We start from the raw sequence: 20207 nt of genomic DNA on the forward strand, positions 1-20207 counted from the left end.
GAAAGCATATGAACCATATGAAAGGCATTTGGGCATGAAAATATATGAGGCTTATGAAAGGAAATTTAACAGAAATGAAAAGATTTAAATGGAATAAAATTTTCATGTACATAATGATCTGGAAGTGCCCAACAAATGGTAATGGGGCTTGCCAAAGCCAAATGGTAAAGGAGGCTTGTAAAACCAATGGTAAAGGAGGCTCGTAGAGTCAGTGGTAAAGGAAATGGCCAAAAATTTGACTGCGTACATGATCAGTATTAATGAGGGTAATTCTGGAATGGGTGTATACATATGACATAAGCATTTTTGCATCTGCATTGCATATGAATAAGATGAAAGAAAAAAATTATGGAAGGAATGAAATGTTAATGAAATTATTAAAGAAAAGTAAGATTGAAAGTTGTAAGAATTTTAACTTGTAAAATGTTATGAATTAGTTTCTAATTATAAAATGTTTTATTTATGCATCTTATGAAATTAACTGAGATATGAATTACCTGCTGAGCGTTGGCTCATTCTTCTTTTAAATTTTTTTTTTCAGGAGAGAAGTGATGGCTGCTCGACGATCTTATATGTATCGTCGTAGGGGACCTCAGGATGAAATGTTCCATTTTATGATTTCAATTTGACTCTTTGAGTTTGTTTCTTAGTAGTTTGGGGGTTTGAGTAGTAGTTTGGAGTTTATGTAATGTGGTTGGTTTTGAAAGTTTTAACAATTGTATGTGATGAACAATTTGAAATATTTGAGTTTGATATTTTTTAGTGGCTCTTTCATTTTATATGAGATGACATTTATGTACTGATGTTAAATCTTTAATAAATTTGATTTATGTTTTATATGCTCTTTCGTACGACCGACTGTTCCCGCCCCGTTTTCAACGGGCTAGCCGGGCCGGGTCGTGACAGAGGAGCTGGTGGCAGCAGTTCAGGTGGCTCTTACAGGATGACTACCACTCTTTTAGCACCCAAGGGACCTGGAATGGGCATCATGTGGGGGGAACTTCTAGTGACTGACGGAGAGGGAGATGCAGGAGAAGAGGGTGAAGGGACAATGCTTCAGATGTGATGAGAAGTATATGTTGACGAATATTTTCGTATCAACCCGACCCCGATCAAGCCCGACTAGGCTCGATCGTGCTCGATCGACCCAATCTAATGTCGTCGAGGCGAAATTGTCAAAAATTAAACCCCGATTTAATTAAATTAAATTCAATTTAATTAAATTTAAAGCGAATCAAATCAAATCGAACCCCGTCAAGCGTCGTCGAGCTCAATTCGACGCGATTCGGTGCCGATTCAAGCTTAATTTTGCAAAATTAGCTTGATCGGACCCAATCGGACCCAAACCGACCCAAATCGGTTTGAGTTGAGTTTGATTCGGGCTCAATTTCAGCCCTAATTTATCAATTGGGGCTAAATTAAATTTTCAAATCAAAATTTCCAAATTAGGGCTAAAATTTCATGTGAAATCCCCCTCATTTCCTTCGTTTCTCACGAGGGGAAGCCTGAGTGGGTGAATTAGCGTCAAGGGCCTGCTGCTCGTGTTCTCCAAGAGCATGCAAATGAGATGGGGGGAGCTATTCGGCTCCCCGTTTTTTTTGTTTGGTCCGCCCCGAGCGGGAGAAAGGGGGAGAGGTGGAGCTCGTTCATGGTCCGTCGTAGACAGAGCAAGAGATCGGGAGAGGGAGAGCCATTTTCGGCTCTCCTGTGCGGTTCGTCCGTCCTAGGCGAGTGCGGGAGAGAGGGAAAGGGGGGATTCCACCCCCCTTTGCTTGCTGTCTCTGGGAGAAAGAGAGGGAGGAGCGGCCCTAGCAAGGTTTGCCGACCCACCCTGCTGCCTTTTCTCGTGGTTTGGTGCGATCCTTCAAGCCGCCGGTGTTATTTAGGTGCCAAGCCCCCAAAGTCAGTCGTTTACTTCAATTTGTCACTGATATCCTCTTCCTATCACAAAATCTGGGACAAAGAACTGCTGTAGTTCTTTTCTTTTGCCCCTAGGAAGAGGTGGAAGGCTTCTCCTTCCTTCCAAATCAATTCCGGCGACCTCTTGGTGACGAAATCAGCATAAGGAGACTTTTAAACAGCAGAACCTGCTATTTGGAACGCTTGGACATCAAGCAATCACTTCCAGAAGCCTTCCAAACATTGAAAACTGCTGTTTGGAGCGTTCTTGGACAACAAATTCACTCAAACAAATTCCTCCTCCGGAACAGTGTGGACAGCAGCGGCGACATCTGGAAAGGCTTGGACAGCAGTCTTCCTCCTTGGGAACATCTTGGATAGCATTTGGACTTGGATTGGAGCGCTAGGACAACCCGGGTGAGGTAAAATCCTAAAACTTAGTGAAACCTAAGGTCCCCAAGGCCATTGATGTGTGGATGACATCCCCAAGCCATAGGTCCCTTAGAAACTTCATTTGCTTGCTTCCCCAAAACCTATGCGCGCTGTCCTCTCCGTAAAACAGCGGAAATTCGGTGATTTCCGTTTGTTTGCTATCTTGTGAGAGCCAAAGAGGCATGCCATATGCGTAGGGTGGTCAGATTTGTATCTGACAACCTCTCAAATGCATGTAATAGCATTCATATTGTGTTCAAACCGTCGCCTATAACAAACCTAGGCTTCGTCGTCATAGCACCCAAATTTGGAAACTATGCATTTGGCCAAATCAATTGCATGTTACTTAGAATTTAGATTATGCCAAAATTGATCTAAATAAAATAGTGTAGGTCTCTTTCTCTAAGGGTTGTATGCTTTTAAAATTATTGGGAGATTGCTAAGTATATTCATTTAATTTGTAGGGCAAACTTGGGGTAGATGTGGGTTTCCAAAGACCCATAAGCCACCCCTTATGTGCTCTTGAATTACTTCAACATGCTTTGCATCTCTTAATTCTCATGGATAAGAATGATGGTGAATGATCCACTAGCATGCAAACTATCCAATTTTTGTGTCATGGCAAAATTGATATAAACTTTGGAGAGTTTGTATATAGGAATTGATAGTTTCTACAAATTAGTGAATGTGAATGTGTTTGGTTGGAAATAATACCACAACGTCTATGACCAACCAAATTTATGATTAATCTTTTCACTAAATTTAGAGCACGTAAGTGATAATCATTGTTAGTTTACATCCACCACATTTGGGATTTGGAAATTAACCAAATGGGCTTATCTAACCTTGAAGTGGGCTTGAGATATGACATGGACCCTCAAAGGCCCATAAGCTTTTATACTCAAGCTTACCTAATTCCATTTGTGTGAGTTTCCAAATTCAATCATTGAATGAAATGATCAAAATCCTTAGAGATTGGAACCTCGCATCAATGTTTTAATAAATCAAATCCTATCAAAACGGATCTTTAGGACCTTCCTAGAAAACCTTCAATCACCATTCATGACAAAATTGATTGGATTGTTCTTAGAACTTTAGGTGTGTTTTCATGCCTTAACATGAGTCAAAATCGTGTTTCATAGATCTCTTGCTAGGATCACTAAACTTCTAAGTTTCTAAATCATGCCAAAATTAGTTTGGAAACTTCCCCAAAGCCTTAGGAAATCAATTCTCCCCTCCTAATTGAGTCCAAAACACTCTAAAGGACATAGGGAAATCCCTTTCAAATGTGCATCTCCTCTTTCTATGAGTCCAAAACATTCACGGGGAGATAGAGAACCCTCTTGCGTGCATAATGCTTGAAGCGTTCTCAAAGCTCCAAGTTTTAGAACACATGAATCATTTGCAACTTGGAATCAACTTCCAAGTTCTTTCATCTCTTTTGTTGGAACATAAACCAACAAATATTCCCTTCATGTGTGATATTTTTGAGCCTCTCCAAGGCTCCAAATGCTCTTCTTACATATGAATCATTATAGCTTGGAACTAAATTCTAAGCCATCCATGCTTTTGTTGGAACCTACAACCAACAAACCATCTTCTTCCTTCAACTTCAAAGTTGTAGGAAGTTTATCAAATCATTTATTTGTTGAAACACGAACCAATGAATAATCCTCTAGACATAGGATTCAAATTCTAGTCTTCCTCATTTGCTTAGCCACTTATTAAGCAAATGAATGCTCCTCGGACACTCAATGTCCAAGGAATTCCTTTCAACATGCAATTCAAAAGTTGCTTGTTGCTTTTCTCTTCTACAACTTAAGAGTTGTAGAAAGTCCTCTCATTATCCTAAACCTAAATTTAGGGGAATGGTTATCCCCCTTTGAACACCAAATGTTCAAGGGCACTCATGAATGTGGAATTTCTAAGTTGCACATGATTTCCCCCTTTCTACAACCCAAAAGTTGTAGAAAAATCAACTTATTCCCCTAAAACTCAAAATTAGGAGAATGTATACATCTCTTTTAAGAACCAAATGTTCAAAGGATTTCTATGATTTGCAACCTCTAAGTTGCATTTCCCTCTCTTTTTCCTACAAGCCAAGATTGTAGGAGAGCTTCTAAATCCATCTTCATGCTCTCAAACCCAAGTTGGGAGAATGAATTCCCCTCTTTGAACATCAAATGTTCAAAGAGATTTTAGAAGCTTGCAACCCAAAGTTGCATCTTCTTTTCTTCTTTCTACAACTCAAAAGTTGTATGAAAGTCTCATTTACTCAACTCCTGTTGAGTGGATCGATCTTGTTCCAAATCGTCTATTTGTTGAATCAAAATTAACAAGTAGTTCAATAAAAAAAAATCATTTATTTGTTGAACTAAATTCAACAAATAATCCCATATCAAACAAGTGAATCAAATCCTAATTTTCTTTCATTCTCCTAGCCCAAACTAGGTGAATGAATTTCTCTCTTTGGACATCGGAAAATCCCAAGAATTCTTGATGTGTAGGCCAAACCTACACATCATTCTCTTATGTTTGCTTAAATTAAATCTAGCAAACTAAAATACCCATCATTGAACACAAAAGTTCATTGGTAATCTCTCTTGATTTGTAACCCCAAAGTTACTAATCATTCTCACCTATTGAGCTAAATTCAATAAGTGACTCACCTTTGTTTGTCTAATCCAAATTACGCAAATCAAACCCAACTCCTTGAATACAATAATTCAAGGAGACATCCTTTTGATCTGTAGCCTCAAAGCTACTAATCTCCAGTCACTTCTATAGATTCCAAAGGCCTTAGAAGATGCAATATCCTAGCCTAAAAGCTATAGGTTTTCACTCTCCTCCAACTCCAAAGTTGTAGGAGATTTCCCCTTTTTAACTCCAAAAGCTAGAGGGAGTTCTCCTATATTTAGCCCAAAAGCTAAATGTTGAATTCATACTTTATCTACTTAGCTCCAAAAGCTAGGGAGAATCCCTCAACAGGTAGCCCAAAAGTTACATATTAGACACCTTTCTTCGATCCAAGTCTAAGTAATCATTTGCATTCAACCAAAATTGAGTGATCTCTTCTATGACATTTAAAATACTAAACACATAGATGTCCCTTAGGAATTATCCAATCTGTTGAAGTTCATCCTACCCTATTGGATGAATTTCACCAAGTCCTAAGTGCAACCCCTTAGGCATGTCTATCTTACCCTATTAAATAGACACTTCTTTTATCCAAACACTAAGAGAATTTCAAAAACACATAAAAATTATTTAGTTTCCTTTTGATGCAATGATCAATCATCTCTCTCAAAAGATGGATACCTATTGTATCTTAGGATTCATAAGTAACATGTTTGCCCAAAAGCAAGCAGTGATTACTTTATGAGTTCTTCATAACCCTCCTAAATATGAAACATTTAAAAAATCAAATAAAATCTTTAAGTTTTAAATAACTTAAAGTGAAACCACAATTGTATAAAGATTAAATATCTTCATTCCAAAATAAAACCAAACACCGTGACATGCTACACCAGCCTCACACACTTAGGTGCACAGCTCCTTAAGCATGCTAGGATTAGGATTTTCTTTTTCTGCGCATGTGTTTGATGTTATTGAGAGATTGCCTATTGGATTGTCTGCGTTGTGGGCACTTGCCCTTAAGTGGATAGTGTATAAATATATATGTTCTTCTTGCAGGTGACCATATCTAAAAAGGGGGCGCTCATAAAGAATAAACTGCTTGCATGACAGGTGCTGCTTAAAATCCCCCAAAGATGTGGCCAATAGAGTAGAAGCATGCGTCTGGCACTCTAAGTGCTAAACAAAATTCTTAATGTGATGATTTATTATATAAACTACTTCTAATCCACTGCAGGTTTGAGTCTCTTTTCTTTTCAAACATGTATTTGATAGAATTGTAATTGTATCAAACTTGTAGGGGTTTGGAGAAAAAGAATGAAGTGGACTAGAAGGATGTACCTGTCAAAGGTGAAGCTCAATGTCCATTCAAAAGTCAAGAGCCAGAAGAACCCCCCACAAGTAGAGTCTGTAATTTTGACTGGGTTGTATAATGACAGGCAACTCAGCTGCCAAACCTGTTTGTAATAACTCAACTGCCAAACCTTTAACTAAGACTTTCTTGGATTTCAAAAATTAAATTTAGTCAATGTTTAAATGACTTCAAAAAGAAAAGAAAACCACTAGTTTAATTAAAAGTTTTTCCAAACCAAAGTTTGGGATATAATTAATCATAGGGGCTTGCCCCTATGGGACGTCTGTACCCCAGAAATAAATAAACCCCGCTCGACCAAACATCGAGTGGGGGAATCTCTATTAATAATTGTAAATTTTATCATTGAGTCCATAAAGAAATGGTATTTTTATCCTTCGGGGTAATATATCATTATCCTTATGCCGTGCTCGATCATAAAATATGCAATCCGTTTGAAGATACAAAAATTCTCCAACAGTATACTCTTGGGAACTTGATGTAGACAAAAGGGGGGTCAAATCAAAAAAAAAAATGGTTTTGACTTCCCTTGAGGTTGCTAGATCATTAATTTTTGAGCTGGAATTTAGATCATTATGAGCTGGTTTTTAGTTCATTTATTGAACTAAGAGTTAGCTCATTATGAGCTATATTTTTAGTTCACTTATTAATTTAGTAGTAGCTCATTAATTTTTGTCTCATCTCCTTCCCCTTGTCCATTCGTTTCCCGTGGATGGCTCTTGGGTTCCCGTGCCTTGACTCCTTGGTTCCCATGGTTGGCTCTTGGTTTCCTGCGGCTAGCTCTTGGGTTTCCCTGCTTTGGCTCCTTGATTTCTACGGGTGGCTGTTCGGGTTCCGCCTGGGCTGTTTTTCCGTGACTTTTGGGTGGCCTTTTCCGTGGCTTTGGTGCTTTGTTTCCTGGAGTTGGCTGATGACTTTTCATTTCCCTTAATTAATTAAGAATATGAAGGGTTTTTGGGACTGTTTGTATTTCCCTATCATGTCTATAAATAGTAGATGTATTGGGTTGTTTTAAAAAAAGTGAAAAATGTGATTTTTGGAATGGAAACCTGAGGGTTTTTTGAAAAGCTTGTGAGCTTTGTCCACTTCTTCTTCTTCTATCTCTTGGGAGGACTTGCGAGTTCTTTCCACCCTTCTTCTCGGCTTCTAACCTCTTTCGTCTCTCCGCAAGTGCCATTCCATCTGTATCTTTCTTCTCAATATTTGGCAAGCAGTTTTAGGAAAGTTATTGTCTTTATTGTGTTGTTTGTTTGTGTCCAAGTTTGTAATAGTTTATTATAATATGAAAGTTTTTTTTTAGTTCAATTGTCATATTTAGTGTCTTTTTTCCAATTCATGTCATTTTCTATTTCTTAGAAAGGTAGTCTTTTTGTGATAAAAAATTTGGGTCCCTCTCTCCAATTTTAGATTGCATTAGAACTGGTGTAGTGACCTTATGTTAAATTCATTCTGTAGGTAGAAAGGAAAATTTTCTAGTCTAGACTTTGGAAAAATTCATGAAAAAATATCAAAACTCCACCAAAATTCAGCAAATTCTCCAAATCTTAACTTGATACCTTTCCCTTTTTTAATTCAGTTTTTATTTCACGTTATTTGGACTTTTAGAGAGGAATTTATAGTTGGTAAAAAAATTGGTTCTAAATCTTGGCTAGTTGTTGGAACTTGGTTAGCTGACCACCAACGCCTTCTCAATCCTACTTTCACTCAAAATTAAAATCCAACAAATATTTTCTCACTCTTCTAGGAATCCTTGGAAAGCCCTCATTCACCAGTTTGATAATATCAGTGATCTAAGCTTACACTCAACTCCATGGCTTAGTCACCTAGAAAAATTTTACATTCGGAAAAGATAAATGCAGAAGGAAAGTACTAGAAGATGAGTAAGAGAAATTCTTGTTCTTTTAATTTCTATAATTTAGGCAAATGCCATGTTGAATTGAGGAGGCTAAGTTTTAGTTATGTGCTCACTATTTACAGGCATGGCTTGACCGATATGGCCCATTTGATGCAGTCATAGATGGTGCAAATGTTGGCTTAAATAATCAACACAAATTCAGTTTTTCTCAGGTAATGGTATTCACATGAAGTGCTGTATAGTTTCCTTAGTGACAGGCTTGCTAGAATTTGATATTCTGGTTCTACTTTATGGTTTTTATTTATTTATTTATTTTAGTTCTACTTCATGTTTATGTGTAATACATGCAGCTAAATTATATTGTTAATGGACTCCGCCAAATGAGTTCTTCAGAGAAGTTGCCTCTTGTTGTTTTGCATTGCAGCCGGGTAAGAGGTGGACCTGCTGATAATCCAAACAATAAAAGGTTGTTGGAGAGCTGGAGGAGGGCTGGTGCACTCTATGCCACTCCACCTGGATCTAATGATGACTGGTAACTAGTTAATTCATTTTTTTTCCTGTTTTGCTTTTTTGAGTTAATCTATGTTACTTTGGATGGAGCTTTAGTTGGAGTTTTTCAAATAAGTTCTCGTAGCATTTCTTGTAGCTTCTTCATTGTTTTTGCGGGCATGAATATTAAAGAAATTTTTATAATCTTGAACATAAATGGATTAAAGAAAAATAGAATCCCAAAAGTTTGATATTCTTCAACGGAATCATCATAATGAGTCTTATCCTAGTTATTTGGGATTGGCTATATGAATCCTTATTTTTCTTTCTCTTTGTCACGTGTTGCTTGAGGTGTTAAGCCCATTAAGAGCAACTTCTATCCATGTTACTTCTCATCCACCCCTTTTTTTTCCAAATTCTCCTTAACTATCATCTGCTGGTCTAATGACTCTTTTTTTTTTATTTCATACATGCCAAATTCATCAATGTCTATTTTCAATTACCTTGTTGTTGCCATTCTAACTATTGCATTATTATAATCATTCATTAATTTATCTTTTTTTTTTTTTTTTTGACACACATCTATCTTAACATTCTCATTTATATTATGCTCAACTTAGTAACAACATTGTTTTTAGTACTTGCATTAATGTTTTCATGACACCGTCTAATCACATAATACTTTTGAGGGTTTTCTCCATTTTAATTTCCAAAAATTAATTTTATAAGTTATTCCCATTCTTTGGTATAATAAATGCAATATATTTAAACATTTTACACATAGTATCAAATTATCCTTTAATAATATATTAATTTATAATTATTAATATCTCATTCATCAAGTTGTATACCATATAATGAGAATTTGTTCTACTATTTTTATGTTCTATATCTCTTAAATATTTTCTTCATTGCTCTAACGTCTTATTTATTTTAGTAGTTGTCTTACTAATTTGACCATCATTTTCAAAAAGATCTTAGGTACCTTACCAGAAATATTCTTTCTAATCGTCTTCATTACTAATGCAAAAAAGATTGACTCAATGTTTAATCTTATTTTAAACATAACTATGACTAGAAACACTTTCTTGGCTCCTTAGCTGTCGCTAATAATTAGCTCTCTATCATATGTTTCATCAATAACTTTCACGTACCTTTGACACCTTTCCTCTTTAATGGGCATCAAATTAATTTTTTTGTACTTAATCATTTGCCTTTTCAAGATCAATTAAAGTTTTATTGAGATTTTTCATGCTCTTTATTCTTCTCCATTACTCATTGAAAAGGTTGTTTTATAGTAGATCTTTCATGCATGAAACTAAATTAATTATCTAAAATTAAGGTAATATTGTAATGTATCTATTCCATGACTATCTTTGATTTCATATTTTCAATTGTATTCTACATCTATTCTTATAGTTAACAACTTTTGCATTACAGGAAGGAATAAATTTAAAATACTTTATATACTTTGAAATTCAAGAACTAGTAATTGCTAAAAAACAAATAGTAAACAATTATTCGGCAAAAAAAAGTTTTGGTAGTTGGACTATAACGTCCAACTAATAAAAACGGCAAACATCTTCCACAGACAACCACTGGTTATGGGAAAAACCACTTGGACATAATACAAATAATAAAATTATTCAGAATAGGGCATTGTTTGCCCCCCAACAACTGAAATGATTTGAGGTGATTGATGAAATGAATGCACTCCAAATGAAGTCTGAGGAACAACTAGAATGTTACAAACTTGACCTGGCCCAGAAAATTAATTAATCCCTGAAATTAATACCCCTTTTCCAATGCTCGCTCTCAAGCTTGCTTAAAATGCCCTCTAGAGTTGGCTTGTTTATTAAGATTTCGAATTGCCTCTTATGTTATCCTTTTGAATGAAAATATGCAATTTGTTTAGTAGTAGGAATATAAGATATTAATTTAGTCATTTCTCATTTTTTTCTTTGATAAAATTTTAACAACTTCCATATATTTGGTTTGATCATGAGGATGAGATTATAAACAATAGCAATTGCTGCTTTATTAGCACTTATACTTTTGTTGGTGGTGATTCTTCCATCAACCTGCGGATCCACAAAGCTTCACAAATCTCATATGCCATTGATCACAATTTAGCCCATGTATTTCTTCTAGCTACTACACTTTGTTATATTGTCAAAATTTCTCCAATAAATGTTAAATAGCCAGAGGTAGATTTTTGATTTGTAATTCTTCCAGCCCAATTTGCATCTATATAGACTTCTACTTGATGGTGCCTTATTTTTTTAAAATATCTATCCTTTAGTAGGAGTTCTGATAGGAAGTGGATGCAGAACTTGTGAAATTCCTTGTAGTTGGAATCAATTAGAGAGGAAGATTCGGCTCTCCCAAATCTCTAGATGCCGCTAGAGCCCAAAGCACCATAAAAACACTACAATTTCAGCAAACAAGTCATACCCCTAACCCTAGGAAAATCTCCTACTTAAAGCAAACAATAAACTACAAGTACCCAAACAACCCTCACCCAATTCCCTCCTAAATCTGCCATATTTACTTAATTATTTCCTCTCCAAATCAGGCCCCAAAGCTATCCTTTTTAATTAGGAAGCATCTCCTAATTTATTCCCTTTGATTACGAACCTTTCGAAACAATTCCCTCTTGATTAGTAAACTTTTTAATTCGCTCTCAAATCAACTGGTCCATCAATACTCCACTCCAAAGGTGCCACCTTGTCCTCAAGGTGGAACGAATGAAAAGGCTACTGAAGCATTTGACTAATAGCATTAACTGAAAAATGGATTAACACTGGGTTGAACGACTCTTACCTCGAGCATCTCCTTGATTAATCTCACAATCTCTTTGTTCTAGATTTGAGGATGATGATATAGACGAACACTGGTACGTGGGACTCCTTCCCCTTCAAGATGATAACATACTAGCATTCCCGTGAAGGATTCAACCCTTGAACTTGCTAGAATATCCCTCGATACTGTTGTAGGGGTGTTAGAATCATGTCTGGTGGGTGCTTCTATGTTCTCCATCTTTTTCTCTCCATCCAAATTATGCAACTCTACTTGAAGTCCCACTCCTTTACTTTTTCCTCTCCTTGTAAGTGTCTCCAAATGTTGCATTTCTTCTTCCCCCAACATCTCCACCTCTTGATCTTTCCCTCTCCTTATCGGATTAGGGTTTCCTCCACTCTCTTGGTCGTTTGTGGCTCCTCTTGCCGCCGACGGTGCCGTTTTGGTTTGGAACTCGAGCATCCTTCTCATCATCTCCTCCATGATGGCAAACTTCTCATCGATCTTCTTATGGATGGCTGAAAATAACTTTTTGAAATATGAAATCTTTTCTACACGATATGATTTCAATTGCCCGATCTCTCCTTCCGATACTTCTACTTTTTTTCCAGCAATGGGTGCTCGGATCGAACAGCTCTGATACCAATTTGATAGGAAGTGGATGTAGAACTTGTGAAATTCCTTGGAGTTGGATCTTCAATTGAAGAGGAAGATCTGGCTCTCCCAAATATCTAGACGCCGCTAGAGCCCAAAGGACCTTAAAAACACTACAATTTCAGCAAACAAGACCTACCCCTAACCCTAGGAAATTCTCCTACTTAAAACAAATAATAAACAACAAATACCCAAACAACCTTCCCCCAATTCCCTCCCAAATCTGTCATATTTACTTAATTATTTCCCCCCTCCCACCAAATATGTCCTCTTTAATTAGGAAACATCTCCTAATTAATTCTCTTTGATTAAGAACCTTTCGAAACAGTTTCCTCTTGATTAGAAAATTACTTAATTCCCTCCCAATCAAATCAATTGGTCCATCAGGTTCCTTCTAAATTCCGTAAGATTTTATAAGCTGTTTTAATATGTTCAGATCCGCATGAATTCAAAAAATGACTAACTCTACTTATAACAAATGCAATGTAAGGATGAGTATGACATAAGAAAATAATCCTTCTAACAAGTCTTTGATATTGATCTACGTTTCCCAAATCTTTAACATCGGCATATTTTAATTTTATGTTTGATTTAGTTGGTGTTTCAGGAGCTTTACATCTTAGCAGTCCAATTTCATCAAGTAGGGCACGATTGCATTTGTGTTGGGTGACAAAGATGCCTTTTAGGATCTAGCAGACTCCATTCTTAGGAAGTGTTTTCATGTTCCTAGTCTTTTATTTTAAATTTTATAGTACATCCTTGTTCAGCTTGATTTTGATTGTATCCATGATGTTTTTTCACCTTCAAAAATTGCTCAAACAAAGCCCTAGGAGATTTCTTGTGTTCATAAAATGATAAATTAACTTGCAAACTTTATTTTCATTGAGCTTCTTCTCAAACACATGAGGCAGGCTTCTATAGACTACCCCTTTAAATCTCAATTTAGAAATACATATTTTACATGTAGTTGATGTAGGGGGTCAATCATAATTTATGTCTATCGATACATGAATTTGAATAAGATTTATACTGGCAACTGGAACAAAGGTATTCTGGCAGTTAGTTTCGGAAATGCGTAAAATTGTTTTCAATAGGGCTAGCCTTATACCTCTCCTCTCTACCACTAGCCTTGCATTTAATCATAAATATCCGCTTGCAACCTATGCCATTTATTAATTTAGGCTTGCTAACTAACAGCCAAATATCATTCCTTTTTAGAGTATTGTTAGACTTGAATATCCACTGGCTTTTGTTGGGGTAGTCATGGTGGATTTAGATTTGGTATTTGACACAGGCGGAAGGGAGAGTGAAGAAAACCTCTAGTCTAATATCATGTGAAGATAGAAGAAAGGAGAAAAAAAGAGAATGCAGTGTAAAATAAAATACAATGTAAATTATATGTTATGTATTTGAAATGTTTGGAATTATTTAGATGATTGCAAAATAAATGCAATAATTATTTTTTTTTTGTTCAAAGTAAAATGAATACATTATGAAGTACAATGATTGTGGTGGTTTGTGGTCGGTGGTGGTGGGCCGTATCGATATTTGTCGCGACCGACTATCTAGAGCATTGTGTTGGTGGTCCAGCCTACGATTGCGGCAGACAACGACTAGAGTTCATTGGAGAGCAGCTTGCAGTGTATTTAGAATTTTGCCAAAATCAGGTGAGTTTTGAATAGAAAAAATGAACTGCAATGTAAATTTGAAATTCACTTAAATTTTTCTCTGCATTATTTTTTCACCATACTAAATACCAAAATCCATAAAATCCCAATATGTAAAATATTTTACACTTACTTTTATCAAGCCAAACAATCGTTTAGTGTTCTTTTTTAATGTTACAACTACATTTGCTATTACAAAATTATAGGCTATTGTGAAATTAAGTATAACTTCTCTTATAATATTTCTATTTCCGATTCCATGCCTACTCCGAATCCTCTAATAGCCCATTCTACTAGAACTTAAATGCCCATGTAAGTCACATCCAATAAATATCCTGTCTCCCTAATTCAGTCAATCACTAGCTCCTTTAAATTTTTCTGTTTACCTCCTTTCTGTTCTTATGTCCTCTTACTGTATTTGAAATGTAATGTTCATTCCTAACTCTTGATAGACGTAAAAAAATGCAGCTTTTGTGTGCTAATAGTTTTCTTTTTCTTTTGTCTTTCTTGAGAACTATAATTTGTTAGACATTTGGTTTTATTGGGTTATAGATTAAATTATATATATATTGAGGAACAAGTTCCTTGAAAAGTACCCCTGTAAAATTTATGACTTGCTAGTTTGAGATCAATAAATCACTTCAATAGTTTTCTGGAATCAATGTTTTGTCAGTTTATTTCCTTGGTATTTCACGAGAATACAGCTATGGTTCTCCTGTTAACTCCTTATTTTCCAGTCTGTTTCTAGTTTATTGCAGTCCTACTCTCTATGCGGGTTACTGAAACTATTTGTTGATATAATCTTACTGGGTGTTACGAAAAAAACAGTAATCCGGTTTGAAGCAAGGATACCCGGGTTCTTGGAAACTCCAATAGGGGTCCCAAAAGGGCAGCAACAATTAAGAAACTATTATTAATCAACCAAATTATGTACCATGTCTCATTCCCATGGCTTTTAAATAGGCAAGTTTGTTACAATTTACATAAAACCCCTCCAAACTCTCAAAATGCAGAAATAATGCATGCAGAGCTAAAATAATTCTATTAAAACACTAGTTAATCTCTGGGAGGATATTAATACTTAATGATCCAATTAGGCTCTTATTAACAAGCCTCTTTAGGTCTAGTGGGCCCAAAATTGGATATGCACCTCACTAACTTCTTCTCCACCTTCATGACTTTGCGCATGTATAGGATCTTCAATGGTAATTTGAATATGACTTCCTTAACTATTAGCTTGATATGTATCATTCCCTTCCTCTTGTGAAGGATTTGCCCCCAAATTGATATCTGCATCAAAACGGCTTAAATCAAAAATATTAAAAGTAGCATGTGGGCTCAAAAAATTCGGCCCCGGCCTCCCCGCCGCGCTTTTTCTATTTATGCTGGAGCGAGGGAGTTTTAACTGAATAAGTTCCGAGGTAAATTTTGGAAGGCAGATGGATTTGTAGATAAGACACTACCCAGAGATTTCGCCCTCATTTTGTGAGGACTTTATGATCTGAGTTCTGGTTTCCTATAGGCGCAAGCCCCTATAGTTAATTACCTCTCCCGATCACGAGAGAGAACTTTCGATTAAGGCTAGTCGTCGATCATATACGTAGTAGATACGTGTTATCTGGCATATAGTAGCAGCAATGGATTTAGGTATTGATAGAAATTGGAAATTAGGTTTGGATTTGGGTATTTGGGAAGTTTGGATATTTGGAAAGATTTAATATTTAAAATAGAAATTTTACCATCTAGCACTTAAAGCGGATGTTGGGGGAATGGATGATGGGCCCGATCAAGATCCCATGGTTCCGTCATCCCAGGCTATCATGGTCCCTGATCTACTTAGTCAGAGGAGGTAGTCGTCCCAACCTGACAGAAGGATCCTTGTCGGCAGCCATGGGTTGCTTCGTCCAAGGGGACCTTGTAGACAAGGGTTGAATGTTTGTCCAAGGGGACAAATTTGAATCCCCTTAGCTAAACCAGAGGGCTTTGTGCACACTATCGATCAATATCACCTTGTTATATATCTCAAGGATTAACATGCCATTAAGGAGCGTATTAGCTCTGGCCATAACCGCTGATCTGTGGTTACCATTTGGCGGCAAAACCACTCGGTTCAAGAGGGCCCCAGGTCATAACCGTTACCTGCAGTTCCATTTGACGGGCGAAACTGCCGGTTAGAGGACACGACCACGTCCTTACTGGCAAGAGATTGGTTTGAGAATGGATCCTAGTGATATTTTTCGACTAGGCATTTGGCTCTTTGTGAGCTGAAGTAAACTTAAATTTGTCCGCCCCGGCAAACTGTTGCGGGAGGGTGATGAGTTTGCTTAAGTGTTTGATAGTTAGAATTCAAATTTAAAATATTTTGAAATTTTTGGATTTTGGGTGGAGCTTTGAATTTTTGGATTTTGTGGAGTTTTGGGTATTTGAGTGGAATTTTGAGAAATACTTGTGAACCCCTCCGGTTGAGATAATCAATCAATGCGGCCATCATCGGGGTGTTGTGGGGTCATTTCTCTTTATGGATTGAACCTTGTCAACTCTATCGGGCTGTCGACAGAGGGGATCGGGTTTTGTAGGCTTTGAGCCTTTATTAGTGATCCATATTGTTGTAGGGCCTTGAAGGCCTAATATGAATGTATTAAGACAAATATGACGGTCTCCAACAACCGTATATTTGTTTGTTGGTTTCGAACCCTGTCGACTTCTATTGACCCGTATAGAAGGATCGGTTTCGATACCTGAATTCACTTGTCAACAGTCCGCGCAGCATCCCTAGACGTGTCAGCGTGTGTACCAATAACACGCTCGCGCCGGGGCCCATGCGGGTATTTGATTACATTTACCCTTTTTAGTGTGCCTATGTGTTAATAAACTATTGTGCACGTGCGGGGGTATTCTTGGAATAATTGTAGAACGCTTCTGTCTGCTTGTACGAATGTTGCAGATCTGGTGGCGGCGGCGTAGCAGCTTCTGGATAGAATTGTTCGCTGCTTCGTACAGTAGACTGTCGTACACTATTGTTGATTTTTTGTAGGCGGGTCATAGTGCACTAACTAATTTCTGCCTTGCATTTGATGTGTAGTCATTTGTAATTTTGCATGTGGACAACATATTGAGCGTACTGCACGGTCTTCTACAGCATTTGTAAGAGCCCTATCTACTACGTTCTCTTCTGTATTGCCCTGTGATGATATATGGGTGTACATAGTTCTTCTATAACGACTTGTATATACTTTGCACTATCCGTATCGTATATGCTTCTGCTTGTAAACATATGTGGTAATTGTATAAGGTGTATTTTACATGCCCCTAACATATTTACTCCATTACGTATCTTTTTCTTTTCTATAGAGGGCCGATGTGTTCGAACTGATGTTGGCAATTGTTAATCATTGAGATATCTATGTCTTCCGCCACAATACATTGGAGATTACTTTTGATGGTGTGAAGGACATGTTGTTCTACCGTCATTCTGTTCATATACTTGACTATAGACATATGAGCCTCATACGGTGGTTGATTGCAGGCTGTCATTACATTATTTCACTTATCATTTGCTTGAAATATGATCATTCAAATACTTGAGTATTCAATCATCCCTTGTTACTGTAAGTCCACCTTGCATATGAAACTAAATGGAATGTTCTTGTGCTTCCATTTGTGACTAGATCACACATCATTTAATGATTGTTCAATTGGCTTGTAGGCAGTTATGTTGTGGTGGAACTTTCTTGTCAACACACTTGTTTGCAACATGTATTGAATAGGTCACAATACATCTTACCCATTTGATCATATAGAAAGTTTAATCCTGAGAGCTTTATATCATTAATTTTAATAATATTGATACTTGTGATCTTGGAGATGATTATACGCAATCTTGAGTGAAAGTTTTAAACTTGATCCCAAGTCCTTTTATCACATAGCTTATCCCTTTGCAACATTTGTACAAGCTTAAGTCAATATCTACTGAGTGTATGGAACAAGTTCAAATTTTGAGTGCCAAATCTTGCTCTTTGATGTCAAATTGGTCAAAATAAATTCAGTAAGTTCTATTTAAGCTCAAGTTCCATTTGTAGTTATAATGTGTCACTTGCAAGTCCTAAGTCCCAAATGTTTGCAGTTAATCCAATTTTATTCTTGTCACTATTGCTTGATTCAAGCTTATGCAAACATACAGGTCTTCGCTCATTTTGATTCAAATTTTAGGTTCATATTTGATTAAGCCTTTGTAGTTCACATCGATTCAGATTCAAAGTCAATAAATTCATCATCTTGATTCCAAGGATCTAGGCAACAAGTTTGAGTAAAAATATAGTTCAAGCTCAAGATGCTTCTTCATTTGTTCGACGTCCCCATTGTTCGAGATTACCTCGTCAGTTGAGTTCCCAATGAGAAGTCAATGTGCAAGTTCAAATTGTTGCCAAGTTTGTTCTTTGAATTTCAAATTTTGAGTTCAATTGAATCCAAATTTTAGGTCCAACTTGAAGTGTCCAAATAAGATTCAATATTGTTCAAGAGTCCTTGGATTTTTAGTCCAAATTTCGGCAGTCTCCGCGGCGTCCTCCCCTTCTTAGGGGAAAACTTGAAAAACATAGGCCTTTCCCACCTACGCTAAGAAAAGCGTGCGGTAGATGCCCTCTTTCGAGGACAGCCGCGGTGTGTAATTTTTCGATCCCCCCCCACCACGCTAAAGAAAGCGTGCCATGGGTACCTTTTTGTAAAAACCAGTATTTTTTTTTATTTTTAAAAATATTTTGCAAGAAAATGACTGTTTTTTCCCACCAAGCGGGATACTTAATGGGTATCACCCGCTTTCTCGTGCGCATCGCACCGGGGATCCCCTTCCACCACGCTAAGAAAAGCGTGTAATAAGGCGGGGTTTCCAAGGCGTACGAACTTCGAAGAAAGGAATTTTAGGTGATTACCTCCTTCGTACGCAAGCCGTCGTGACGCATCCTCCCATCAACGCTAAGAAAAGCGTGCATAGGTAGGTCGTTTGGGTCTCGACGAAATGCGTTGAATCGGGTTCTCAGGAGTTTTTAGGGTTTAGGAAGTTATAACGTTGGGCGGTCGTCGGCGCGGATCGGGGGAAAAAGCATTATTTTTTATAATTAATTTAAATTAATTATATATTTAATTAATCTATTTAAAAAAAGTTAATTTAAAAATTAACTTAATTATTATCAATTTAATTACTGATTATTAAAAATTAAAGTAATTAATTATAATTTAATTTAATTAATTATACTATAATTAAGAATCATATTAATTAATGTATAACTAAAATAACAATTAATTATAATTAATTTAATCATTATAATTAATTATTATTAATCATAATTAATTATAATTAACATAATTTAAAATTATATATTAATCTAATTTAATTATACTTAATTATATTAAATAATAATTACTAATATAAAAATATATATAAAAATATAACATCTCCTCTCCCCCTTTCGGTTTCACGGGTCAAGCCGAAGAAGCAACGGGTAAGGGAGAAAGCCAGCCCTACACAGTAGGCGAGCTACTGTTCTTGCTTTAGATCAAAATGTCGGAACTGTTCGATCCCACAAAAAGGGAATGTGTCGTCGAGGAGCGAAACCCAGCAGCCGTGTGGGATCGGAAAAGGGGTGCGGGACGACAGAGCTTGGAGGCTCGGTGGAGAGTGTTCTCTCTCTTTCCCTTCTCTCTCTCTCTCTCTCTCTCGGTTTAATTTCTCCGTTCAACGAAGGAGGAGAGATCTGAGATTGGTAGTAATACGGCACAGGGAACCCGGGCAGGCGGCTTTCAGTCGGAGAAGGAGGAGACGGGCTCGGGAAGGGAGTAACGGGTGGTTCGCAGAGAAAAAGAGATAAGGAGGGCGAGGTTTCGACCCTGGTGGAGTTCGTCGTGAGAGGAGTTCGGGAGCAGAGAGGGTGGGAGAGAGTCGTGGGGAGAGCAGCCGAAGCTTTGTGTGAGCCAAAGGGTATTTACGACGCGAGCGAAGCTACGGATCGCAGGATTTTCCGGGACGGTGCCCGACTGCACAGTGATTCGGCAGGATTTCGGGCAGGATTCTCGAGAACTCGAACTGAGTCGTGTATACGAGGTAAACAGGATTCTTGCGAGTTTTCTTGCCGTATTCGCCCGGAGATTTTGGCGTCTCGACCAATACGAGGTTTTGTATGCGGGATTCATGATTTCATTCCTCTTTTGTGTGGTTTACCAGAGGTAACAATGCCTCCCTCAACAAAATGTGGTTCGCGTCTAGAGTGAAATTACGTTTGTTGTAAGCTGTTTGACTTTGTGGATCTTTAGATATTTGTTATAGATGTCACAAACTAAGGGTTTCATTTAGTGGATTCGCAAAAACTTATTTGGATGCACATTTAGTTTTCTTCTAGTTGGATCTCCAAAA

The 20207-nt window shown here is 37.1% G+C and overlaps 1 protein-coding gene across 5 annotated transcripts in view; it reads left to right on the forward strand.

Moving 5' to 3' along the window:
- The window catches only part of LOC110102247 (proteinaceous RNase P 1, chloroplastic/mitochondrial), a 38453-nt gene extending 24730 nt beyond the window's left edge, over nucleotides 1–13723 (forward strand). The window contains exons 2-4 of one of the 5 annotated variants that reach the window (XR_003701605.1): nucleotides 8315–8404; nucleotides 8617–8724; nucleotides 13704–13721. Coding sequence is in view for 3 of the 5 variants with exons in the window: in XM_020830499.2 (XP_020686158.2) it covers nucleotides 8315–8404; nucleotides 8543–8724; nucleotides 13612–13630 (291 nt within the window). In the remaining 2 variants the exon portion in view is untranslated. Of the gene's footprint in view, nucleotides 1–541; nucleotides 774–8314; nucleotides 8405–8542; nucleotides 8725–13611; nucleotides 13646–13703 lie in introns of those variants that run through there. The other 4 variants (XM_028697223.1, XM_020830499.2, XR_003701606.1 and 1 more) reach the window with 4 other exon arrangements.
- Nucleotides 13724–20207: the final 6484 nt, after the last annotated feature.

The sequence above is a fragment of the Dendrobium catenatum genome, unplaced genomic scaffold, assembly GCF_001605985.2.
Source record: "Dendrobium catenatum unplaced genomic scaffold, ASM160598v2 fragScaff_scaffold_903, whole genome shotgun sequence".
NCBI lineage: Eukaryota > Viridiplantae > Streptophyta > Magnoliopsida > Asparagales > Orchidaceae > Dendrobium > Dendrobium catenatum.